Source organism: Carassius carassius, chromosome 19 (assembly GCF_963082965.1).
Source record: "Carassius carassius chromosome 19, fCarCar2.1, whole genome shotgun sequence".
Taxonomy (NCBI): domain Eukaryota; kingdom Metazoa; phylum Chordata; class Actinopteri; order Cypriniformes; family Cyprinidae; genus Carassius; species Carassius carassius.
The window spans coordinates 6610767-6637491 of NC_081773.1; the positions used below are offsets into that span (position 1 = coordinate 6610767).

The 26725-nt window shown below is 38.1% G+C and overlaps 2 protein-coding genes across 4 annotated transcripts in view; one reads left to right on the forward strand and one right to left on the reverse strand.

Annotated features, from left to right (window-relative positions):
- Nucleotides 1-552: 552 nt before the first annotated feature.
- pknox1.1 (pbx/knotted 1 homeobox 1.1) lies at nucleotides 553-11102 on the forward strand. Of its 3 annotated transcripts, XM_059499655.1 has the most exons (11): nucleotides 554-704; nucleotides 1832-1928; nucleotides 3411-3541; nucleotides 3771-3942; nucleotides 4055-4225; nucleotides 4311-4425; nucleotides 6927-7024; nucleotides 7106-7234; nucleotides 7319-7395; nucleotides 9518-9678; nucleotides 9785-11102. In XM_059499655.1, exons 2-11 carry the CDS (start codon nucleotides 1878-1880, stop codon nucleotides 9973-9975), a joined length of 1296 nt encoding a protein of 431 aa, XP_059355638.1. In that variant the 5' UTR covers nucleotides 554-704; nucleotides 1832-1877; the 3' UTR covers nucleotides 9976-11102. The 3 variants fall into 3 exon arrangements, with proteins under 3 accessions (XP_059355636.1, XP_059355638.1, XP_059355637.1); XM_059499653.1 differs by having other exon boundaries at nucleotides 553-704; nucleotides 6927-7234; XM_059499654.1 differs by lacking the exons at nucleotides 554-704; nucleotides 1832-1928 and adding an exon at nucleotides 3047-3192 and having other exon boundaries at nucleotides 6927-7234.
- A 49-nt stretch (nucleotides 11103-11151) lies between these two features.
- The window catches only part of tmprss3a (transmembrane serine protease 3a), a 28233-nt gene continuing 12659 nt past the window's right edge, over nucleotides 11152-26725 (reverse strand). Inside the window, exons 7-13 of the mRNA XM_059499656.1 lie at nucleotides 20927-20973; nucleotides 19697-19862; nucleotides 19456-19625; nucleotides 15741-15836; nucleotides 12228-12370; nucleotides 11880-12032; nucleotides 11152-11517 (exon numbers count right to left, since the gene is read on the reverse strand). Of these exons, the coding sequence (XP_059355639.1) occupies nucleotides 11473-11517; nucleotides 11880-12032; nucleotides 12228-12370; nucleotides 15741-15836; nucleotides 19456-19625; nucleotides 19697-19862; nucleotides 20927-20973 (820 nt within the window). The 3' untranslated portion in view covers nucleotides 11152-11472. The remainder of the gene's footprint in view (nucleotides 11518-11879; nucleotides 12033-12227; nucleotides 12371-15740; nucleotides 15837-19455; nucleotides 19626-19696; nucleotides 19863-20926; nucleotides 20974-26725) is intronic.

Sequence of the window (26725 nt, forward strand, 5' to 3'; positions counted from 1 at the left end):
ACTGTTTATTGCATAAAGGAGGGTAGTCTACTTTAATGTAACTTTAAATTGGCATATGGTTGAAATGCTGCATTTCCTGAATTAATTAAAAGGTGAGACTAATGTTATGACTAATTTCTGCCTCATGTTAATTATTAGATTCTGCTTCATAATTAAAACATTTTTAAAAAGTGATTGTGACCTTTAATCTCAAAATTCATATTGTTTCTTGAAATTTTAAGCAAAAATACTATGATTTCTTTCAATCTCTTCTCGCAATTCAGATTTCATCTTAGAATCTTTGTTTCCACAACATATTTAAAAATGATGAATGTGACATTTTATGTCTATTGCAATTCTGACTTATATGTTACAATGTATATGGCTCATGATTCTGACTTTTTCCTTGCAATTTGTAAAAAAAAAAAAAAAGACGTTTCTGTACTTTTAAAAATGATTTGCCCACTGCAAGATCCTTTTAAAACTCAAACATCAAACAAATAAATTGCACTTAAATTACACATATTTTAATTGTCCCTATCCTGTTACTCCCATAATGGGGTGTGTTTAAGATATTCGCTGAGGACTCACGTCACTTCTCCTCCCCCCTCCTTAAATATTCATGAGCTGAGTGCCCTGCGTCCCCGTACGTGATGACGTAGCGCGACAAATGCGGATCCCGATTGCTGCAGCCGCTTGTCAGTGTGACGAAGATTGGCACCCAGGTAAGCTGTCACTCAAACTCGTCTTTTTCCGCTCCCTATCAATCAAACAATCCGAGCAACACACAAAAATGCCCGGGGCTAAGTGAAAGAGAGCATATGCTGTTAGGGGCTCGTGGGAGTCGCATGGGACAGTCGAGCCATTCGTAACCTAAAATCTCTAGATGAAAAAAAAAAAAAAAAACATGTCTGCTTTTTGAGGGACATGAGGTTTGATCTATCAAGGGCGATCTCTGAGTGAAGGCCCGGGTCTCCATCTCTCAGTCAGGACAGAGAAGCGCTAGCCGAGACTCTCGGGATAAATTAACCGCTTTACAGTTGTTGTTTTATTTTAAACTAACGTAATTCAAATCGCACGCTAACGTCCTATAAACTCCCTTCACATCGAGGACAGCGCTCATGTGCAGTAAACGTGAAGGATTGGTGCTGTGTGTGAGCTCGCTAGCGGGCTAATAATGCACTAGCTAACAGCTCTGTCCGCTTGTTACATAGGAACATGGCGTTTCCTGCTTTAGCACCCGCTGCTACATCTACTTCCCAGTCCAAATAACGAGAGCATTTACCTTAGACTAGACCGACGAGAACTCTCTGGTTCTTCAAAGTTTAGTCACAGTCAGTGCCTGAACGAACAGCAGACTGATATGCGTCTCAATTTAGTGCAGATAAATGTCGTTTTTTCACCAACAACGCTTTAGCTAGACTTCATTTTTGTTTGTAAACGAAATTATCGAATGCATTCTGATTGAGATTGACTTAAACGTCCTTGCCAATATGTGAAGTACGCGTTGTATTTTGTTGGGAAATAAATAGTGTGTATTGATCAACCCCAGAGTCGCAAGACGTGATATAAATATTCAAGTATTGATTTGTGTGTGTGTGTGTGTGTGTGTGTGTGTGTGTGTGTGAATGTCTGTGTTGTAAAGCATGGCGCTCTACGGAATATAACATTGGATTTGCATATCAATACATTCAGGCTTCCTTTTGCAAGATCACTCCTTGAATTCCCTCTTTGATTAGCTGCATATGACATATGTTGGATAAAAAAATGGTTTGGACTGGAATTTTCAATAACTGCTGTAATGTTGTTTGAGACTAGAGCCTTTAAAAAGGTTGCATGTGGTCACTTGCAGGTCGTTTCCGGCTGCCTGCCCATATAATGCCCCAGGTTTGAATAAGATGGCTGCACAGTCTGTGTCCATAGACAAATATCGAGAGGGAGACCAGCAGGTAGATGTGACGTATTTAAATAAAGCTTCTTTCCATGAGAACCGCACACTTTGGTGTCTCATTACTTTTTCTTTTTCGCCCCAAGAATGAATAAATATGTTTTTTGCACTATTATCTAATATACAATTAACTCGGCATGAAACCGAACTAGTTTTAAATGCATCATACCCCCCCCCCCCCATTACTCATAATTTCATTTTAGTCTTAACATTTTACAAATTTAAACACAGGAAGTTAATCTCAACATTTTATCATCAAGTGCAACCATCCTACCTATTTTTTTTTTTTTAACCAAAAAAGCTATTTAATTTGAATATTTTATTGCTAGATGGGATAACAAGTTATAAATTATAATAAAGAACTGTCAAACATTTTAAACTGAAACGATTAAATACTTTAAGGCATTTGTATAGTAAAGTTTAAAAGCCTTTAATCCTTTAATTAACCGGGCTTAGTCATTGATCATCATAAAATTTCATTGGTTGATCATATTTAATTGTATGTGTGTGTGTGTGTGTGTGTGTATATATATATATATATATATATATATATATATATATATATATATATATATATATAAAACAATTACTTAAATTAGGTTTTAAAACAAAAATGTCAGGTCTTATATAAAATTAAGAGAAATATAAAGAATGTATATTGAATTTCACTGCTGTTTATGAGTCGTTGTGAGTACAAGTATAACTGTTAAAGTGCACATCTGGAAGTGATGTAAGAGACCATTTATAAGAGACATGCCACTTCTTCAATCCTCAATACAACTATATAAGGAACACCCGTAACGGCAATGATGGCGGTTGTGTGAACATGTCCCGCCCCTCCTGCTGGAAAGCCAATCATCTGCTTTTAACAGTCAAGTCGGGAAACGTTTAAACCTGTCGTCTGGTTCCACTGAATCATGCACACAGTTGAGGTTTTGCGACAGATTTGATATGCAGTGTATGTGTGCGTTGTGTAAATATAGATAGTAATGTTATATAAATTTATGTGGTTATATGCTGACTGTATCCCTAACGTCAATAAGCACAGCATTTCTTCAAGGGTTTTTAAAAAATAATTTTGTTTTACAGAACACATAATGTTATTACAAAAATTATGTCCATATCAGGGGTAGACAAAGCAAAGAAAAAGTGAGACAAGAAAATAATAATTCAAAATATTGTACTGTACACTGATAAAACAAATGACATTTGTTTAAGTTCTTGGCACAACACCGGCATTCTGGATAGAGACGTAAATGAAGTTGGTGTCGTGAACCCTTGCGCATGCGGAGTGAAAGTATAACCTGTGGGGAAAAAGGCGTTTTAAACCTTATTTTGGTGCAAATTCATCAAACCTTTTCAGTTATTTTTATCATATTTTACTGCTGTTTCTATTCATGCAGTTTTTATGTCCCAGTGACCAGTGAAAGTGCAGTTAGTATATGAAAAATAGTCTCTCTTTGTCTGTTTTCTCCTGGATTAGATGCAGATCATGGATCAGTCAGAGAATGACCTTAAACAGGGTTTTGCCAATGGAAGCACAGGAAGCTCCAGCAGCCCTGCGTCCACTGAACCACAAACACAAATGGATGTCTACAAAGCCTGTATATACAGGTGACATGAGTGTCCGGATTTACACGATACATTCGATAAATATGCATTACCCTTTTTTTCAAAGAAAGGAATATTTTGTTCATAACATTCTGATCAAAAGTGATCGTAGAAGGCATTTGTAAGGTTACAAAATATTTATATATAAAATAAGTGCTGTTCTTTATTTGATATTCATGTATTGCAACTGTTTTCAACATTGATGACACATGGTTCTTCTTCTCCTCCACAGACATCCCCTCTTCCCTCTCTTGGCCCTGCTGTTTGAGAAGTGTGAGCAGTCTACTCAGGGCTCTGACTGCGTGACGTCTGCCAGTTTTAATGTTGACATTGAAAACTTTGTACGCAGTCAGGAGAAAGATGGCAAAGCCTTCTTTAGTGAAGACCCAGACCTTGACAACTTGGTAAGAGATGAAGCAGATGGGGACAAAATAGCTAATATTACTGTGTACACCTCATAGTTTTGATCTTAACTTCAAACTCTGATGAGTGACATGACTGTTTCCCTGCTCTCAGATGGTCAAGGCCATCCAGGTGCTGAGGATTCATCTGTTAGAGCTAGAGAAAGTGAGTGACCTGTGCAAGGACTTCTGCAGCCGTTACATTACCTGCCTCAAGACCAAGATGAACAGTGAGACACTACTGAGTGGAGAGGCAGGCAGCCCGTACTCTCCAGGCCACGACCACGTAAAGCCATTTTCCTCTTGTTTTAGACATTAACACTCATAACAAGTACTTTGACGTATTGTGTGATTTATTTATTCTTTTGAAGCTGTCCCACCCTTTCTCAAGTGCCCTCAGCCCCCAGGGTGTTGTGGCGTCCTCACATGGTCTTCAGCAAGGCAGTGTTACAGTGACAACAGTCAATCCATCACAAATGGTCGCAGGTACATGTTTGTGTGTTATGAATTGCGGTGGGAGTTACTATCATATATGTCATATTCGAACTAGGGCTGGTAAGCGATTTAAAATTTTTAATCTAATTAATTACATGATGTGGTGATTAATCAATCTAATTAATCAAACATCAAATATGGATAAATTACTCTGAAAAGATAATTTAAAGTCATTGTTGTGCAAAGCATCAAACCGAGATTACAAAAAGTAGGTTCAGTAAGAAATATTTTTTTTTTTGATAAAATTATATATACTCTTTTGGACGATGTGAGTAAATGATGACAGAATTGTCATTTTTGGTTGGGTGAACTATAACTGTAATAATTTTATTATTATTACTATGAAAATATTAAATTATTTCTTTAAATGAAATGATACTCTAAGTAATAAACTAAAACTGCCATTAGGTGGTGGTAAATATCTTAATGATTAAGTCATTGAGTCATTTGTTCATTGTTTGATTCGTTCAAATGGCTGATTCATTCATGAGTGAAGTAAATGGTTCTTTATGAATGGTTAAATGAATCATTAGGCTTGTTCGACTTGAACAACGATCGGTCTCTGAAGCGCCACTTCAAAGCCAATGCGACTATGGCCAATGGTTCAATGCGCCAAATGGTTCACCCAATTAGTTTAAAACGTGGATTAAAAATGAAATGCCGCTGTGGGTTGCTCAGAGATGAACAGTTCTGATTTGTCTTTATAATTTAACTAGGGCTGCACGATTAATCGCATGCGATTGTCATGCGTGTCTCGTTAGTAAAGCCGGTTCTGTGATTAGCGGTAAATGTCCATCACCTGCTTTCAAATGGAGCGGCACTTACTACACAGATCCGTATGAATCGCATGCGATTATGAACGCGATATTGCGTAGCTTGTTAGCGAACTATGGCTCTGTCTATTAAGTGCCGCTCCATTTGAAAGCAGGTGATGGACATTTACCGCTAATCACAGAACCGGCTTTACTAACGAGACACGCATGACAATCGCATGCGATTAATCGTGCAGCCCTGATTTTAACTAATTTTAACTTGCAGATAGTTTGTATTCTGTTTGTATGTGATATATTTGAATCAAAACTATGAGTACAAGGTGAAAATTACCAATATTTCTACTCAACAATATTACTCTTTAAACACTACTTTTGCGAAAAGGGTGGTTATGAATAATTAATCTGAACTAATTATTTTGAAGGTGCAATGTGTGATATTTACACCGATCTATTGACAGAAATCCAATATAATATACATAACTATGTCTTCAAAGGTGTATAAAGACATTGCTTAATTGACCGTTGTGTTTTTATTACCTTAGATTGAGCTATTTCTATCTACACACACCACGGGTCCCGTTACACGGAAGATGCCATCATGTTTGTCGTCTCTTTGTTGCTCTTGCGAATAAAACACTGACACAATGAAGAACAAGTACATTAATATTTGCAATAACATCGGTTTATTGTATTAAGTAAATATAATTCCCAAATCAGTCAGTCAGTTTTTATTTATCCCCTTGGGGAAAGTAATCATACATATATACCATATACAAATTAACAATCACTGATTTAAAATTCAATCTAATTTAAGCTGGTCAGACCAGCTGACGAAGAATTTAAAAATCTAATTGCTCGGGGGATAAAGGATTGTTTGGACCCGTTTCTCATGCATCGAGGAACACAATATCTTCTGCCAGATGGTAATAATTCAAATGCATCTGAAAGGGGATGCCTCTTATCATTCACATTGATATTAGCTTTACTCAGCACACTTTCTTTATATATACTCTCTATACTTGTTAACTTAGTTCCCAACATTTTGCTTATCATTGTTATTACATTCCTCAATGATTTCTTCTGACCCTCTGAAGCATTTCCATACCAGCAGCTCACACAGAAAGTCACAGTGCTTTCTATAAAAGCCCCATAAAACATCAAAAGCAATCTGCTATGGACATTAAAAGACATTAATTTCTTAAAGAAATACAACCTTTGTTGTATCTAATTACTTAAAAAGTCAGTCCATACACACAAATTTACCTTTTATAAAGAAATCTCATTGCTCTCTGTCTCTGCTGTCTTTACCAAGGACATTTTTACCCTTGTCGGCCACCGTAGCTTCTCTAAAGGCAGGGGTGAGCGGGGACTTAGCCGCTGGTTGCGTTTCACAACATCACCGCTAGATGCCGCTAAAAATTACACAGTGTACCTTTTAAGTAATTATTGACATTGATTATTCATATTCAAAGGAATATTTATCTATATTTTCTTTTTATTTTAAAATGTTTTCTTATAAACAGTGCTGTTTATTTTATGATGTATTGTTCCATTTAAATACTTTTACACTTATTGCTGGTGCATAAATGTGTTTAGTAGATAATTTGATTATTTTTGTTACATGTGGACCTTTTCAATATAATTGACATCATTGACTATTTGGTTGGAATGATGGTTCCTCAGATTAAAAAAAAATAAAAAAATCTTGTTTCTGTACAGGTAATGCAGTGTATCAGCCAGTGACAGTAGTCACACCACAGGGACAAGTGGTGACACAAGCCATCTCACCTGGAACCATACACATCCAGAACTCACAGGTTTGGATGACACTCCAGCAGAGCACACACAAACATGTTTACTCAGACTCAGTGACCAGTGACTCTTTCTACTTCCTGCAGCTCCAGCTTCAGCTCAATCAGGACTTAAGTTTCTTTGGGGGAGATGATAACTCGCCTAAAAACAAGCGTGGTGTTCTCCCCAAACAGGCTACCAGTGTCATGCGCTCCTGGCTCTTCCAGCACATTGCGGTTAGTAGGCAAACAACCATTGTGCAGTTTTGTTGTACCTGATAGACATTTCTAAACACTCCACTGTTCCTCTTCTCTGTTTAGCATCCTTATCCCACTGAGGAAGAGAAAAAGCAGATTGCAACTCAAACAAACCTGACTTTACTCCAGGTCAACAACTGGTAAGTAAATCCAGCAAGAACACAAAGTAGATTGTAAGGATGCAACGCAACAATACCATTTTTTCAGATCCGATCCGATACCCAAATTTCTGAGTATCTGCCAATACCGATCCAATCTGATACCAGCACAGGTTTTTTTTCTATACATCGGTGTACAATTTCTATGCTTCTCTGTGTTGACCTGATCATCACTCTTTTGTGTTAATCATAAACTACTACATACACAACTTAATTTTAATGAAAAATAACAAATGAAAAAATATATAATCAAAATCTATGACAAAAAATACTTTTATAAACTAGGTTAGTGGATAATTCAGCAGCAAAATGTACTATACTAGATTCTAGAAAAATCACGGGTGGACAATAATTTGATCAAATCTAGTGAAATATTTTATTTACAAATAAAAGTGAATAAGTCTAAAATCTGGGAAAATGTACACACATTGCTCTTTGTATTGTTGTAAAATACATTCATGAAAAAAAAGTATATACATCTACGTAGAAATCTGAAAGACATTTCTTTTTAATGTATAGCACAGAAATAAAGGTAGCAACATATCATAGGACAGAACAAGAAAGACTATTAATAATCTTTGATTGCGCATAAAAGTATTATGATACTAAAGGCACCCATATAGAGAGTCACAGAGCACTTATGCACATCCTGTGCTCAGAAAGATGAGCTTGAAACAACACCGTCACAGTGCCCAGGCTGTACAGTCCTCAGAGTCCACATTGAACTGTCAGAACAACACACAAGCTGCTCGGCTCGGTGTTCATCTTCAGTTCTCTCTTCACAGCAGTTCAGTCAGTGTACTGTTTGAGTAAATGAATTACTCCGGGATATTAGTTTGTTTGAACTCAGAGGGAGTGTCAGCCACATTAAAAAACTTAACAGCTTAAGTCATTTGTGGATCAATGTGAACGATTCAGTTCGATTTTGTGAACTGGTTCAACCGCTTCACTAAGAAGAACCGGTTAAATCGAAGGATTCGTTCGTGAACCGAACATCACTAGTACAAAGGGAAGAGATATTGATGCGTAGTGTATTAAATCAGTGTGTTAGTTTAATGAGCCTTTTCTTTGAACCGTTTTAACCCTCAGTTACTGTGTGCTCTTGAGGAGAGTTTCATCGTTTTGACTGTAGTAACCGAACGCGACACACAGTTTGAACACTTAATGGAGGATGACAGACAGCTACAGCGGAGAAAAGAGTTCATGTGAACGTAATTTAAAGACTTGAAATATGTCCATGAAAACGTTTTGGTGCTTTATAATGTTTTTTTGCCTTTCCGTGGGGCTCAACAATAACACAGAATATTATACGCACAATATCGGATTTGGATCGGTCTCGTCTAACCGATACCCGATCCTCAGAAAATGCAAGTATCGGAGCCGATACTGATCCTGAATATCAGATCGATGCATCCCTAGATAGTGTCTCTGTTCCAGCCTCTCCGGTTAACTTTTACACAGGATCAACAACTGAAACTATCCACATAATAGATTAAATCTGTTGTGTTCCAACAGAAGTGTTCAATTATCTTAAAATTATAAGGTTTATGGTTTCATACTTTTCCAGCCGTTATTGGCACATTATTACACGTGCAAAAAACATTTTTTTAATTTTTCAATTTCTTTGATTTACCAGAATAATGTGACAGACCTATTTTAAAGTTCCTAGACTTATGTTTTTAATACAAAATGTTTAAAGTGAGTTCTCAAATGCTGTGCATTTATTTGTTTTTTTAAGTATTCAGACATCCTGCCTTCACTTCAAGTGCACCTGGGAAACAACTACCTAGCTGGGCAGAAAATGTTTTATTACAATTTCATGCACAGAATAATAGACAAATCAAAATAATGATAGTGTGAACACTAGTAAACCCAAATAACTACATCTGTATTTAAGATATAAAGAATATTAATTTGTCACTTATTTATACATGATATCATATGTTACATAAACCTTGAAAGATGAGGTTTATCAGCTTTTGTGTTACAGTATGTAAACCTAAAACAACTTACTAAACTGTTCATTGTAATTAATTTTCCACGCACTGAAATATCCTCCATACATAGCGAGTGATACAAAATATTGTCTGGGTTTGTCCTGTAGGTTTATTAATGCTCGAAGACGGATCTTGCAGCCAATGCTGGATGTCAACTCGGAGATGGCCAAAAGCAAGAAGAAGACGCCTCCGAGCCGCCCACTACACCGCTTCTGGTCTGACTCCATCGCCTCGTCTGGAACCCAGCAGCAGCTCATAATGCCAGACGGTACTGCCTCAAAATAATGTGCTTTTACAGCACTTTCCAGTTTATATTACAGATTTTCATTGACTGATTTTTGACAGTGGAATATATGTATTATGATTGTGTGCAGGTAGTATGGTTACAGTGGGGATGAACGTTGATGGCTTCCAGGCGCTTTCATCAGATGGAGCAACTCTCTCCATGCAGCAAGTCATGATGGGAAATCACAGCGAGGATGAATCAGAGGAAAGTGGCAATGAAGATGAGGCAGATTTGTCATCTGCTAACATGCCCGGGTTGGATTTAGATATTAGCGACTAAGACAGATGGATCACAGGTCACACACTGCATGCTTACATTTACATTGGAAAACATGCACATGACACTTGTGGCATGAGATCCAGTCCCCTCATAGACTTTCAGCATAGCTGATACTTGTGCACTACAAAAAAAAAAAAAATTAGGAGTACTGTATGTTGGCCTATATGTTACACAAACACACACAAACAGTTTACAGAGAGCACAACGTTACTGAAAGATGCTGTGTGTGAGGAGTTGCATTTCAGCACGTGTTTTTATTATGTAGACGTGCAGGTGCTTGCACTTTTATATAGAGACACTTCAAGAAGGTTGCAACAGTGGAACACAGAGAAAGATTTTTAAGCTTCTTTAGTGAATGTTTGTAATGATTTAGTTTTCTATATTAACTCGTTTGAATGCCAAGATTTTAAGAGTGTGTCGTCGTGCTGGTTTTATTCACACTGCATGTTCGTGTTTTCTTCAGTATGCTCACGCTTGTAGAGAGGCTCCAAGACCGAGTTCGGGAAAAGAGATGATTATTTTTTATATATGAACGTTGTAAAAAGTGTTCTTTTTTTTCTTCCTTTTTTTTAGTTTGTGTTTTATAGGGAATATTTATGTACAGAAACTATACTATCTGCCCTGTTTTCAGAGGATGAAAAAGTTTTTTAGAAAAAAATGTTGGATAAACCATTTTTAAAAATGTAAATTGGTTTTAACACTCGCATACAAAATGCCTTGCATATTCTTTTTTTTTTTTTTTTTTTTTACTATTCTGCTGATAAGCACAGAAAGCCTGAAATGTTGATTAAATTTAGTAAGATGAGTTCAATCAAAGTCTCTTCCAGTATTCTTCATCCATATGCTGAAGATGTTCCTTCGTTTCAGAGGGACCTTTTGTTTTTGCTATGTAGGTTAATGTAGTTTGATCTAACATGTACAAAGCTTCCCTTAACAATCAGAGTTTTGAAAGATGCTTTGGAAATTATGGCATAAAATGTCCATATTAAAATGAAATAAAGGTCAAGTCTGCATATTTTGCCCCACCATTTGACCTTAAATGTTGTCAATTGTGTGCTGTTTTTTTAAACAATTATTTAAGGACTGTAAACACTACAACAGTATAACATTAAAGCCTTTACAAAGTTTTGCAACAGTGAAAATACTTTCTGCATGGATGGGGTCTTTGTCCTTTTTTCTCCATATTTATTGCATATTAGATATAAGCACACTGTCACTTGCCTGTCTGGAAATATTTGTGTATTTTATCATTCATGACACATCAGAGGAGTGTTTGGCAGGCATTTCTTAATACAATAGCAAGTACTGTATAAGACTACTTACACCAAATAAACCTTTTTCAGATTTGAGTGTATGTAATATAATGATTTCTTGCGCTGTTCTTTTATGTGACATACAGTGACAGGTGCAGCCTGTGGCAGGCTTTGGTTTATTTGTGGAGTATCTGCCTGGATTCAGTTCCATGATGTTGCATTTCCTATAATTGAGCTATACATCTCAATAATCAGAGCTGGTAGCAGAGGGATGCAGTATTTCTTCTCTCTGTATGAAAAGAGGCAAAGAAAATTGTTTTATTTTTTCGTTTCAAACCACAAGAGGTCACTGAATCATTAGGATAACTCCTGATATCACGTGATGAGAATGTCCTTCCTACATGACCTTTCAGAAAAATAGCTTTTCTAATGACATTTTCCCACAGTGCAGGCATCCACTTTTCTGGCTCCCTCGGTTCTGGTATTTTCTTATACATTTGTTGTTTTAAGCAATGAATCAGAACATTGCAACCATTTTATGAAGCAAAAAAATTTCTTAAAAAGGAGATAGTCTCCCTATATAGCTGTTTTGACAAACCTCATAACTTCCTTGTCTCATAAGTTCACAGACAGACATGATCATATGCTGACCTCCATCTGCAGATGTATCCAGGTGAGGGACTGTGTGATGCGCGTGTAAACCCCAGGTTTGTTCTTTTCTGCACAGCCTTGCCCCCAGCTCGTGGCTCCCACCAATTTCCAGGTGAAGGAATCCTCACAAGCTAATGGACCACCACTGTCACCCTGTTACCAACATAAACAAAACCTTTTTTTTATTGTATTATTGTATTGTAGCCTACCTGTAGTGTTTTATGTTGACTTGCACAGTAATATTCCAGTGTTAATCAGTATTTTGTCTTATTCTAATAACCAATTGTTACTATAGACTTGGGGAGTATATAAATTAGGTGTAATTTGATGCGCATGAAAATGTTGTACCTGGCAGGAGTCTGTTCCCCCATCTAAGTATCCTGCGCAGATCATGCCTGGTGATATATAACCTTGGTAAACTTCAGGCTGACTGCAGGCTTTTGTAGAGATCAGGGGGACTCTTGCTGAATGCAGCGAAACACTCCCTTCACCTAATAGAAAACAACAGGACATTTGATCTCCTTGTGGGTCATTTTACAAACTTAATGTGTTGTATTTTTTTTTTTTTTTGGTGGCTAGGCATATTTCACTCTGAAGTAGCAGCAACACAAGAACTACGACTGCAGTTTTGCACCAAACAGAACTGCAGTCTGTTCATCTGAATGGCCATGACTGATCTAAACCTGACCACACTGGTTGTTTGTGGCCTGGATTTCCTGTTTACCCCAAGGGTACCAATGTTTGGCTGCTTATCTTGATGCTTCAGTTACAAGATTCTGGGGACAAAAACATGGTAACACTTCACTTAAAGCCTTAATGTATAATGAATTATAAAAGTAGTTTTAATGTATTAATTTTGCGTTGTAATGCACCTTATAATGCATTGTACATCCTCATGAATAATTGCAACCACAGTTAGTACGTTATAACACTTGTTATACAATTCATTGTTACACTATGCATTTTAAATAATGTTTTGATTATTCATGACAAAATATAATGTATTACAATGTACATTATGAATAATTATATTGCATTATACTATGGGTCCGTTGAATGCTTGAATCCGATTGGCTGACGAAGGCTCTGAGGTGTGCAATTATTTTCTGGGAAACGCACTGCGAATGTAGTTCCAGGCAGCTCTCTTGACAGCATTACAGTTCTATATCACTTAGCATAGTTAACTGTAATAACAGTCACACAGTTTGCACAAAAAGGTGTTGTCAGCGCTGCCCTGACGATGTTATCAGTTAGCCTATATAGTGTTGCAACAGACTAATTCACACAAGCCCTCTCTTTCTTTCTCTCTCGCTCTCTTTCTAATAACTTCATTAATAATAACTGCATTAGAATGCTATCAATGGCTCAAGCCTCCATTACCAGCTTTATAATGTAGTAAAAGAGGCTTTGGATGAGATGCGGAAGAAATACCCTTTAATAACTGTTTTAAATGCATTATACAAGGCTTTAAGTAAAGTGTTACCAAACAGATTTCTCCACTGAAATACATCCAAAATATCTGTATTCTCACAAAATGTATTTTTATAACAAGCAGAAAGATTTTAATTAAAAATTTTCTTAGTTGTGAATAGGTCACTTAGAAAAAATGCAACATATATAATAATGGTATTTTTAAAAAAGTAAGAAATCATCATTTAGTAGCCAAGTTGCAATGTACAGATATAAAAGTATTGTCAGGGCTGTCACAAACTTGGAACAAGGCTCAGTGCGAGTTAGAAGATGTGGGCACCCACGGTCCATTCCTGAATCTTTTTCACGGTGCTGTCCACCTCTGTGAATTTATGATTCTCTCTCTGTTCATAAAGTGGTCCCTATGAGGCCCTGTGTGGTTGCACACTTTGCATAGCCCATGTAATGTACAATTTACAAAAATTACACCATTGCACACCTTCATTAATTGAATAAAACATTAAAAAAACTGATGCACATAGTGCACATTCATCATTCTGTGTAGTAGACTTTAAAAATCTTGCTGTATTTTTTTAGTAAAGATACTTTGCTCTGATCAAAGTGAATTACAATTTCACAACCCCCAAATAAGTGACATGACATACAGCTAAGTATAGGTAACCCAATACTCAGAAATCATGCTCTGCATTTAACCCATCCAAAGTGCACACACAGAGCAGTGAATACACACACACACCGTGAACACACACTCGGAGCCGTGGGCAACCATTTATGCTGCCCGCCCGGGGAGCAGTTGGGAGTTCGGTGCCTTGCTCAAGGGCACCTCAGTCGTGGTATTGCCGGCCCGAGACTCGAACCCACAACCTTAGGGTTAGGAGTCAAACTCTAACCATTAGGCCACGACTTCCCCAAAAATTTGAATTCTTGGAGAGAAAGATCACTTGGATTGGACCTTCAGTTTATGTCAGGTATACACTAAACTAAATGTTTATCAGCATTCCTCCTCCACCCCATCTCCTCACTTCGAGTTCACTTTACAGCTAGACGGGGAAGGTGGGGTACTCTAGGTTTGGCCATTCCCGAGCTCGGAGCCCTTCCCCGGACAGCAAGCCAAATATGCATACCATGCCTCAGCAAATTATATGTAAGCGTGAACTCGTGAAAGTCAGTTAATTCTCAGCACATAGAGACTCTTTCACCTAGATATCACACAATAGAGACTGTGTCTGTTCCCCGAACTAGAAAATACAAAAAACGTCCAAACCAATTTAAGAGTAACAATTTAATTGAGGTTCAACAAATAAAAAACAGATGCAATACGGATAAACGAAAGCAATTTTTTTTAAATAATATGCTCACTGGTTATAATCTTGATGTGTTCTGTTCTACAGAAACCTGGCTAAAACCTGATGACTACAGTACTTTAAATGAGTCTACCCCCTAAGATTACTGTTATAAACATGTGCTGCATCTGAAAGGTAAGGGGAGAGGTGCTGTTTCAATTTATAACAATGTTATTCACTCCATCCACCTACAATCCCTGCTGGTACCGAGACTCAAACCCCTGACCTTTGGGAAACAAGGACAACTCTCTAAACATTAGGCCACAACTGCCCACAAAGCTAAACAGTTGGATTGCAAAGTCCAAAATCTCAAAAAACTAATTAGACGTATGACAGTGTATTCCTGTGCCAAAGAGACTTCTTCAGGGTTCGTATAAAGTTGTGTTCACACCATATCATTATTACCCCAATTATGAGATATCAACTTTAAAAAAAAACATTCACATCCTCATTAAGCTTTCCAAAGAACCAAGCATTAAGGGAATTATGTTTAAGTCACATCTAGCATGTAATCGCTACGCGAAAGCTTGTGACTCTTTAACTCCACCCACAGCATGCCTCCAGAAGCTTGACTGTTTTCAGAAAGAAGTGGAAAGCTGTATCTGTCTTTTATTAATCTGACAAAACTAAAGACTATCTTTAGATATGAATGATGCATTACTCTAGGTACATGAGATTGGCAGACACTGTGTGTGATATGTCCATTTAAGCAAATATCAACGTCAAGACAGCACAAATGGAAGGGTCTTCACACTTTACATTTTGTAAAGACCAACCAAAGCGAAGATAAACTGATCAACATGATTCATATACAAATTGGTAATCAAGCGCTGTTTGTATATTTGACAACCAGGTTTCACTGTCCTTTTTTGAAAGTATGATGACTGCCACCTATTGGCAGTGAGAGTTATTTCCTTTCACACAGTCAGAAAAACATATGTGCTAGTTGTCCATTGGCTGTAATCTTTGGTGTGTTCAAGCCCAACTTTTTGGCCCGTACATAAGCAAGGCAACATCATAGCTCTTGAAGCCACTAGTTCCTCGATGTCTGTTTGGTGTGTAATGGCCTTTAAATTCCCAGACTCACCTCCATCATCTGTGGCACCCCATCCTGAGATCCAGCACATTTTACCATCCTCAAACTCCTCCCCAAAGTTCGGCAGACAAATAGGCTCCACAAAACCTGAAAAAAATTAAACTAAAATGGTGATAAGCCATTTGTCACAGTGAATGCAAAAAGGGCATGGAGAATGTAACTTATTAAGATAAGACTAAAAGTCCATTTGCTAGCTTGTGAAATAAACCTCAACCATTGTGGTTCTTCAGAAAAACTTTCTATTTTAAATGGGTCATGAAATGAGAAACCAAAATTACCCTGATCTTTTGACATATGAGGTCATTGTACAGTCGTGGCCAAAAGTTTTGAGAATTACATAAATATTGGAAATTGGAAAAGTTGCTGCTTAAGTTTTTATTATAGCAATTTGCATATACTCCAGAATGTTATGAAGAGTGATCAGATGAATTGCATAGTCCTTCTTTGCCATGAAAATTAACTTAATCCCAAAAAAACCTTTCCACTGCATTTCATTGCTGTCATTAAAGGACCTGCTGAGAACATTTCAGTAATCGTGTGGTTAACTCAGGTGAGAATGTTGACGAGCACAAGGCTGGAGATCATTATGTCAGGCTGATTGGGTTAGAATGGCAGACTTGACATGTTAAAAGGAGGGTGATGCTTGAAATCATTGTTCTTCCATTGTTAACCATGGTGACCTGCAAAGAAACACGTGCAGCCATCATTGCGTTGCATAAAAATGGCTTCACAGGCAAGGATATTGTGGCTACTAAGATTGCACCTAAATCAACAATTTATAGGATCATCAAGAACTTCAAGGAAAGAGGTTCAATTCTTGTAAAGAAGGCTTCAGGGCGTCCAATAAAGTCCAGCAAGCGCCAGGATCGTCTCCTAAAGAGGATTCAGCTGCGGGATCGGAGTGCCACCAGTGCAGAGCTTGCTCAGGAATGGCAGCAGGCAGGTGTGAGCGCATCTGCACGCACAGTTAGGCGAAGACTTTTGGAAGATGGCCTGGTGTCAAGAAGGGCAGCAAAGAAGCCACTTCTCTCCAAAAAAAAAAACATCGGGGACAGATTGATCTTCTGCAGAAAGTATAGTGAATGGACTGCTGAGGACTGGGGCATAGTCATATTCTCCGATGAAGCCCCTTTCCGATTGTTTGGGGCATCTGGAAAAAGGCTTGTCCGGAGAAGAAAAGGTGAGCGCTACCATCAGTCCTGTGTCATGCCAACAGTAAAGCATCCTGACACCATTCATGTGTGGGGTTGCTTCTTATCTAAGGGAGTGGACTCACTCACAATTCTGCCCAAAAACACAGCCATGAATAAAGAATGTTACCAAAACAGCCTCCAACAGCAACTTCTTCCAACAATCCAACAACAGTTTGGTGAAGAACAATGCATTTTCCAGCACGATGGAGCACCGTGCCATAAGGCAAAAGTGATAACTAAGTGGCTCGGGGACCAGAATGTTGAAATTTTGGGTCCATGGCCTGGAAACTCCCCAGATCTTAATCCCATTGAGAACTTGTGGTCAATCCTCAAGAAACGGGTGGACAAACAAAAACCCACTAATTCTGACAAACTCCAAGAAGTGATAATCAAAGAATGGGTTGCTATCAGTCAGGAGTTGGCCCAGAAGTTGATTGAGAGCATGCCCAGTCGAATTGCAGAGGTCCTGAAAAAGAACGGCCAACACTGCAAATACTGACTCTTTGCATAAATGTCATGTAATTGTCGATAAAAGCCTTTGAAACGTATGAAGTGCTTGTATTTATATTTCAATACTTCACAGAAACAACTGAAACAAAGATCTAAAAGCAGTTTAGCAGCAAACCTTTTGAAAACTAATATTTATGTAATTCTCAAAACAATTGGCCAGGACTGTACTATATAAACATCCTGTATGATTCAGAACTAAAAGCTTTGTTGTTAGTCTAAAAACAGCTTATATTGAAGGCCGTCTGCCAAAACGACAGATTAAGATCAATGCCAGCTTCTACATCACTGCCTGTTTAGTTCCCTCCACTGATTCACATATGTAGTGTTAAAATATTGATAACACTATAAGTGTACCTGAGAGAAAAGTACAAAATAAAAAAAAATAAAAACAAGAGGCAAGTTCATGACCCCTTTAAAGGGATCATATGATGCGATTTCGAGATTTCCTTTCTCTTTGGATTGTTACAAGCTGTTTGTGCATAGATAAGATCCCTGAAGTTGCAAAGACTAAAGTCTCAAAGCCAAAGAGATATTTTTTTTATAAAAGTTAAGACTGGTCCACGCCCTCCTAAAATGCCTCGTTTAAACACTGCCCCACATATCTACGTAATGATGTAGGGAAATTTGCATAACGCCGCCTAAATGTTCACACGAAGAAAGAAGGAGTAACTTTATTGTTGCTGCCTCCACAGCCATCATGTTGTTTCATTGTGAAAGTGAAGCTACTTTGTTTGGTCTTCCAAAAGAAGACACGGTTAGAAATCAGTGGTTAAGTTGTATTTACAACACTGTTCCAGAACAGCTCAACCCAAATATTCAGATGTGTGCAGTAAATTTTATGGAAAACTGTTTCCTGATCTGCCGGCTGTTCTGACTCTGGATTTGCCACTGTTGATTCAAACATGAACTTTGAGCAGTGTAGAGTAGCACATGTTTTCTGTCATTTCTCCGATCACAAATGCAGACATAGTTTTATGTTTATGTGGCACGATGCAACGCAACGTCTAAAAGGACAGTATAAGTCATTATAATCCCTAATTATGTCCCCACTGGATGCTACAAAATGCCTCGTTTGTAATGGGTTTTATTGGTTTTGTCTCGTCACCAGTGGAAAAGCTACGAGTGGGCCCAGTGAGAAGCTGGTAATTTTCCAGATGTATGTTATTTATCAAAAGATAATAATTATAAATGTATACAGTAGTTTCACTATAACGTAATATATGTGCCTTAAAATATATTTAACGTGAGTTTTCAATTACAGGCAGTTTATTAATTTTACCATACGCTTGTCAAAATAACGATTGGTCAGTTTATGTTAGTCCCACCCACAATTATGTGAGGATGTAAGTGTTTGAAAATTGTGTTAAATTTGAAAGTTGAATTTGAAAATAGTGAAACAAACCTCCTTCAGAATTTAAAAAGTATATATTGGATTTCCCAAATGAAATATAGCCTAAGTAGCCTAAGTGTAGCCTAACCGCTTACGAATTAAACCAGACCAGCGGTGATGGATTTATAGATTATAAATTTCTGAGCCAAACGTGTTAGCTACCATAGGTACAGTGTTTGATCAGCTAAATAGATTCATTCTTTGTGGAAAAAACAAAACATTGTGCTAGATACTTTTCTCCACAACGAACCGTATATTTGCAGCTGCGCTCATTTCTACGGTCCTCGATATCTACTCTCCTTTGAACGTGAACTGAGACACTTGATTATGAGATCGTCTGCGAAGCCCCATCTTCTATAGTAATGTTATGCATACAATAAACTTTAGTTAACGTTTGGCAATGCCTTAACTAACATTAACAATGAGAAATACATTTGGTACAGTATTAATTAATCTTTGTTGACTAATAAAATGTAATATTTTCAAAATAAAACAATTTATAATTCAAATAAAACTTTTCGTTAGCTCAGGTAACAATTACGGCTAACAGATAAAACGTTTAATTTTAATAATGTATGATTAAATGTAAAAGAACCCCTTTCACAAAAGGTACCATTGAAGCTGAGGGGCTGCACCAGTTTCATCAGAGCTATATCATGGTCCAAGCCCTTAGGTCTGTAGCGACTGTGATAAATGATCTTCTCCACTGCGAGAGACTGCACTGCATTGACCGGCTGGTCAATCAAACCCACATAGACGTTCCACAGCACAGGGTATGCAAACCTGCATGGAAAGCAGCAGATTTTTGATAATTTCCATGTGGCTATCTGAATTTTGTTTCATGTTAAACTCACCCGTATACACAGTGTGCAGCAGTCAGTATCCAGCGAGATGATATAATGGAGCCTCCACACAGGTGCTCGTTCTGAAAGTGCAGGCTCACCTGCCAGGGGAACTGACCCTCAACCGACAGGTTACCGCCTACTATACGAGCATTGAACTTAGGTCTGGAACCACAAGCTATGCAGAAATAGATCAAATGTTTGCTTATTAATCACCGATATGACATGTTTTTTCACACTTGCAATTTATAGTTTAGAAAGTTGTCATCTATTAAATGAATTATGTTCAGAAACACTTAAAGGTATGGAATCTTATTTCCACCACAAAAAAAAAAGTAATTTACTTTTTCCTCACAATTTTTTTCCCCACAAATTTCTGAGAAATGAATAAAATGCCATAATAGTGAGATATAAACCCAGATCTAAACTCGCAAATTTATAATTTTTAAATGATCCATATCATTTTCAGAAGAAATGTCTGAACTGTGAGATATAAACTTTTGCAAGCAATTGCAATGAAGAATGTCAGAAATGTAAGATTAAAAGTTGCATTTATTATTATAGTTTTAACTTTGAACTCTACACTGACACCTATTGGCCTGGATGTATGAGTTTTTTAATTAAGGTTGCCATGCTTGATATCAAAGTCTAGGAAGTTGAATTGCACACAGGCTGAGGCATGTGAATGAAACTATTAAACATGATTTTTAATGCTTAATAATGAGTCAACACACCTGATTATGTGACGTCAACATGGTGGCGCCAACATGAGGGTGACCTGCTTTTTCTAGAAGACTGAAAAAGTCTGGAGTCTTTATGTCATGTGGTTAACCTCATTTTAATGATATTATGCATATGTCCTGTTAATTTGGTGTAAAATAATTGTAATTAACAAAGAAAAAATACCTTTAACATAACTAACAAGAGTTATTTATTTTTACATCCATTAATCTGTATCTTTTTAAATGTATATATTTTAAACATTAGGATTGTGAACAATCTTGAATATTAATATTGAATATTGATCTCAGAGTGGGAATGAAGAACATAAGCTATGTAATTAAGGAACATATCAAGGCAGATTTTTAGAAGCATCACACTGACCGACTAAAAGCTGTTTGGTTTGAAAATGACTTTTGTGTGAGCTGTGATTCATGCATCACTACTCTCATGACAGTTTTTCAGAGTAATTTCGCTAATGTAACTGCACCTGTAAACCATCAAAAGTTTGATATGACTTACCTATGCACTTAAGTGATGTTATCATCCCCAGACTGCACTGGGTTTTACTAGGGAAAGGGAAGTCAACAAAATGATATAGATGGTTAAGAAATTGTATGCCATTCTAGGGCTTAATTAATCTAAAACAACTTTTGCTTTGAGAAAAAAAAGAATATAGTTGGTCTATTATTAGAAAACATAAGGAATAGGTAACATATGACTAATTTGACTTCCTTTTGTGTTCCATGGAAGAAAGAAAATCAAAAGAGCTTGCATTATTGGAGGTGAGAAAATTCTGACAGAAATGGATCAGTTTATGCATGCTGAGTAAATCTACAACACATTAATTATATTTGACTTTAAGATTTTGTGGAATCATACTAATCTCCTGTGCTTGACAGAAATAAAAAGCATAGCAGCTGTGATGGCATTACATTAGAAGAGTGTAAAAGGGTGTATCAAGCACTTGAAGTATGCACAGTGTTCAGAAGAACTGCTGTGAATAGAAGGCACTCTTGTTCAAAAATAGTACAAAAGCAATATATTAATGTACAGAAATAATGTAAGAAGTAATTCTAAAGGCTGTGCTCTGTGTGAAAAATGTCCCTAATGGCTTGTATACATGATCAAATTGACCAAAATCAATCATTGTTCTGAGCCAACTATTTTATAGAACGGTTTACTCCTCTACACGAGTTTTCCGAAGTGTATTTGAATTGGTGCTTAAGCTTTTAACTTTTGTTTTGTGTACTTTTTTTAGATACAGTCTCTGAGGAGTCCTGCAGCAGATGTTTTGTTGTGCACTATGGTCTTGGTTCTTCATGCTACCAAGCACTGTTGCGCCCAACTAATAATATTTTTGCTTTCAGCCTTGCTGCTGCGTTGAAATGGAAAATTAAGTGGCAAGCTGTTTTGACATTAATGCTATAATGGCTCAGGCTGTAGAGTGAGCAGACTGTTTTTCTAGACTCTCTCTACTTCTGCACTGCACTAATGCAGGCACTGCATTGATTTGGTGCCATTGCTTCTAATTCTTGTGTTTTGTATTGCTTTTAGGTGCAGACTCTGGGAGTCCTGTAGTAGATGTTTGTCATGCACTATGGTCTATACCATATTAGTCTTCCCCTCTTATAATATTTTTTTTCAGCTCTGCTGGTGTTTTGAGCTGGAACAAATGAGTGGGTGAGTTCACATATCTAGAGTAAATTCCTATGGCAAGTTGTTTAACTCTTAATGCCATAGTGATTCAGACTGTAGAGTGAGCAGGGTCTTTTCCTGTCTCTCTCTACTTCTGCACTGCATTAATGTAGTCACACACATTGATTTGGCGCTTACGCTTCCAACTCTTGTTTCATGTGACTGCTTTTAGGCGGGGACCCTGAGTTTCACAGCTGATGTTTTGTCATGCACTATGGGTTTCATGCAACCAAACACTTGTCTGCCCAACAAATAATTATCATTATTCTTTCAGCTCCGCTGCTGCTTTGAGCTGGAAAAAATAGTGGACTCTGTTCAATGAGCTGGCCCTGAGGAGTTTTGCAACACATTTGTTGTGCAACATGTTTTTTGGCACTTCATGCTACCAATACTATTTGCAAGACTAACTATTTATTCTTTTCATCCCAACTGAGATGCACTGAGCAGAGCTACTGTGTAAATGAGTACACATGTAAGAGTATTTTCTTATAGCAAGCTGGTCAGCGTACTTCATGTGATTGATTCACGATGCTTCTGCTACCAACACTTGCCCCACATGACTGGCTGCATTATGTGACTGCAACATACATTATTTTGTGCTATAAACTTTGAGCGCTTCATGCTACCAAGCTGTGATTTGCATGAGTAAATACTCTGTTCTTGTCAGCTGTTCTGTTGCATTGATCTGGAACTTTTGCATGAATGTGGACAGCCTATAAGTGTGTTTGCCTCTCGGTCAGCTGTTCTGCCACTTGTAGAGTCAGACTGATTTTGACTCTTCTCCATGACTTAGCTTTCCGAGATTGAGAAGATAGCCCTAAGTTCATTGGTGCAGTGTCTATTTTGACATCCATGCTCCCACTTCTGTGGTTGGTGCTGGTTTGTCTGATTTTAGTTAGGCTATCTATTTCCTGTTTCATAGGTTTTTCTCGCAACTCAGTAGTCTCAGGGCCTCACAAGGAACAATCAGTCAGTCATATGATTACACCATCAAGCTTCTATGGTGACTACGCATTTTGGAAATAACCCTGTCATTTCTAGTGTGACTCGTTTACATTTGATTGGATTTGCCACACCTAAATCTTGTGCTTGGAGTAAGCTGTTTCAAGATGCAGACACAGAAGTTCATCCTGTCTCTATTTCAACCAGAGATTTGTTTGTGACTATCGATCTAAGGTTGCGTATTCTGTATCCAGATCATTAAGAAACACAACAAGTTCCTCAGGTTTGCTTTTTGAATATAGCTAGCCTATACTGTATTTTTTTTTTTTTTTTTGAACTGCCTCCTCTAATGAAAGGTGAATGGATGTGTTTCTGACCCCATTGTGGCTCCAGGGTGTCCAAGTATCCAACATAGCAAATTTATTACTTATTCAAAAAATAGACTAGCTACTCAGATGTTGCCCATGTGAGCTCACTTTAAGTCTCACTTTAAATCTCACTTTAATGTTTCCTCCTGTTTCTGGAGACCTACACTAGTGCTGGGCTGCGTTCAGCCCCGACAAAACGTTGCAAAACTTTTTTTAAACAGAATCAATGGTGCGTTGAACCCCCTGTTCTGAAGACACAAGAGTTGCAACTATGGCAGCTGAGAAGGCCATTCTTTGTGTTATTTTTGAAGAAATTTCAGAGCCTGATGAAATCAGCATAAATACGTGTTTAATACTGCAAAATACGCTCAATGTTACAGTCATTGCCCTTGCCTCCAGAATAAAAGAGAACATCCCAATTGAGTGAGGGGATTTGTGGAAACTGTGGTTCCTAATTATTTGGATCCAACGTTTGGCTCGCATATTAGGATGAAAAGACGAACATTTCAGGTGAAGAATAATTCACTTCTTACCTCTGAGACTGTGTTTTGATCTATATAACCTTGTTATTTTTATTGTGAGCATTAGGCTAATCATTACTTATCAATTTACAATTTAAAGGAGTATAGAAATGTTTATGAAAGTGTCACTCCACAATACAAAAGCAAAACTAGTATTTTTATGTTACAATAATCAGTGCATTACACACACCTTCCTAAGGAAAGGATATGGACCAGAAGACATTGCAATTACTAAATGATATTTAGACAGACTTAAAGAAGTTCCAGATCTATACTTGTGCTCTTATTATTTCAGTGATTTTGACTTTAATGTAAATAAACGTGCAAACAATATACTTGCTCTAGCTGTCTCTTTAATACCGCATGGTTTATATATACAGTATGTTGCTGCTGATTGGGTTGACATTTTTGACACACCCACCAAACAAGAGAAAACATATGTCAAACCCTGTTGCACACCGTTTGCAGGAAACATTTTTTTCAAACCAGAAACCAGTTCCAACCCTGATCAAACACACCTGAAGCAGCAATTAGGAACACCCCAGGAACACTTGATAATTAGACAGACGCCTTGTCCAAATACCCACACTTGCGGTCTTTGCACATAATCACTTGACTGATATGTATTTCTTGTATTTGGGCCAAGTGTTCAAGTGAGGATCAAAACCACAAGTGTGTGTACAACTTTTCATTACCTGATGGGACATACTTTAATTCTGGTGCTTCTAGTGATAAAAATTAGTTGCAAATTATGTCCAAAATAAATATAGGCTACTCACCTTTGCTTTAACAAAACATGTAGCACTTTGTTTTACTAGCAAATTAAATGTAATATCTAATTATTAATATTTCAATAGTTCACGCTTACATATAATTAGCTGAGGTATGGAATGCGTATTTGGCGTGCTGTCCGGGGAAGGGCTCCGAGCTCGGGAATGGCCCGAACCTAGAGTACCCCCCCTTCTCCGTCTATTAATAAAGTGAACTTGAAGTGAGGAGATGGGGTGGAGGAGGGATGCTGATAAACCATCAATGGATAGAGGTAAGTCAGCGATATTTATGCTATGGGGTTGATTACTTGATTATGGTCCACCTGTGTTGATTAGGCTAAGTATCTGACGCGCTCCTCCCGAATCTTATTAATAAAATTACATTTCAATAGTTCACGCTTACATATAATTAGCTGAGGTATGGAATGCGTATTTGGCGTGCTGTCCGGGCAAGGGCTCCGAGCTCGGGAATGGCCCGAACCTAGAGTACCCCCCAAAAAGCAAATATACAGGAGGATAGCCGCCGGTTTAGAGAATGCCCCCCCAAAAGCATAGAGTACTGGCAGGGGCTGATTTGGTTTCTGAGAAGTCGTTTCATTGGCAGGTTGGAAGGGCCTACGTACTCCGGAGGGAGAGACTTGGGCGTTGGGAGAGGAGGCCCTACCAGCTGCAGCTAGTGAACTACGTGGTTGTTGGCGCCCGGTCGGTAGGGCTCGGGCCGATGCTCAACTGGAGCTTTTTGGCGTTGGAACGGTGAGCCCTACCAGCCGATGAGGAGGAGCAGCGTGGTTGTTAATCGAAAAGGTAAGGTTGTCTGGCCGGCAGTCTGCGGCTGGCATCGGCGTTATTGATTACGGATGATAAGTTTTTTTTTTTTTTTTTTTATATTTGGCCGATGAGGGTTTGGTGGGCTTTCTTTATGTGGAACTGGTTTGTTCTGATGTAACTTTGGTATGCTTCTGAGGACCATCTACCGAGATTTTGGATTTGCTGTTTAGAGAGGCCTTTTTGTGCTGCCGAAGTTGCTGCCCCGATGCGAAAGGAATGGGTGGAGAAGTTGTTAGCTGGGATGCCTGATAATTGCAGGACGCGTTTGAGGTGTTTTTGGAACCAGAAACGAGTGACTAGTTTTTTAGACTCGTCGATGAAAAGAGGTTCTTGCGGGGACTTTGCCTGGGAATTCCTATGGTGTAAAAATGCGAGGATGGATTGGTAAGGCTGGATTGGGGAGGGGAGATTGAAAATATATATATAAAATGGCCTTTGTTGGCTTGATCTGTTTTGCTTTGTTTGATTAGATAAGTGATTGTTTCGTCGTCTAGGATGGTTAGGTCGGATATGGTGGGGTTGATTTTTGGATTGAATTTAGAAGAGATCGTAAGCTCCGAGCACCTAAGAAAACCGAAAAAGGCTAGGATGAACATGGCGTCGAGCGTGTGAGCGATGCTGAGGGGTTGGTAATTTGTGCGGAGGGTGTGGATGCATTTTGTGAGGATATCTAGCGTTATGGGTTTCCTGGTGTCTGGATGGGTGGGCTGGGATCACTGGATCACTTTAATTAGGAGGGAGGTTTGTGAATTGTTTATTTCGGCTGAGGGAGCGCCGGTCATCAGATGTGGAAGAACTGGACTCCGCTCAGGTAGCTTTTAATGGATCCGACTTGGAGACCCTTGGCGCCGTTGAGGAACGAAATGAAAGCGGTTATGGAGAGTAGGGAGAAATCTGGGAAAGGGATGTTATGAGTGAGGTGAAATGACTTAAAGCATCTCCATGCGGTCACGTATGACTGGAGGGTTCTGGGAGAGACTGCTTGGAGAATAGAGTCTAGCGATGCTTCGAGGAGTGGTTTTAGAGGGTGGGTTACGGGAATATTAATTCTGAATAGTGAGGAACCGGAGTGGGGAATTGGTCCGCCTCTGGAGCCAGCGTCCTGAATCTCTGAAACAGAAAGCGAGACAGGGAGTCAGCAATTTGGTTTTCTGTACCTGGAACGTGTTTTGCGATAATTATAAATTGGTCGCA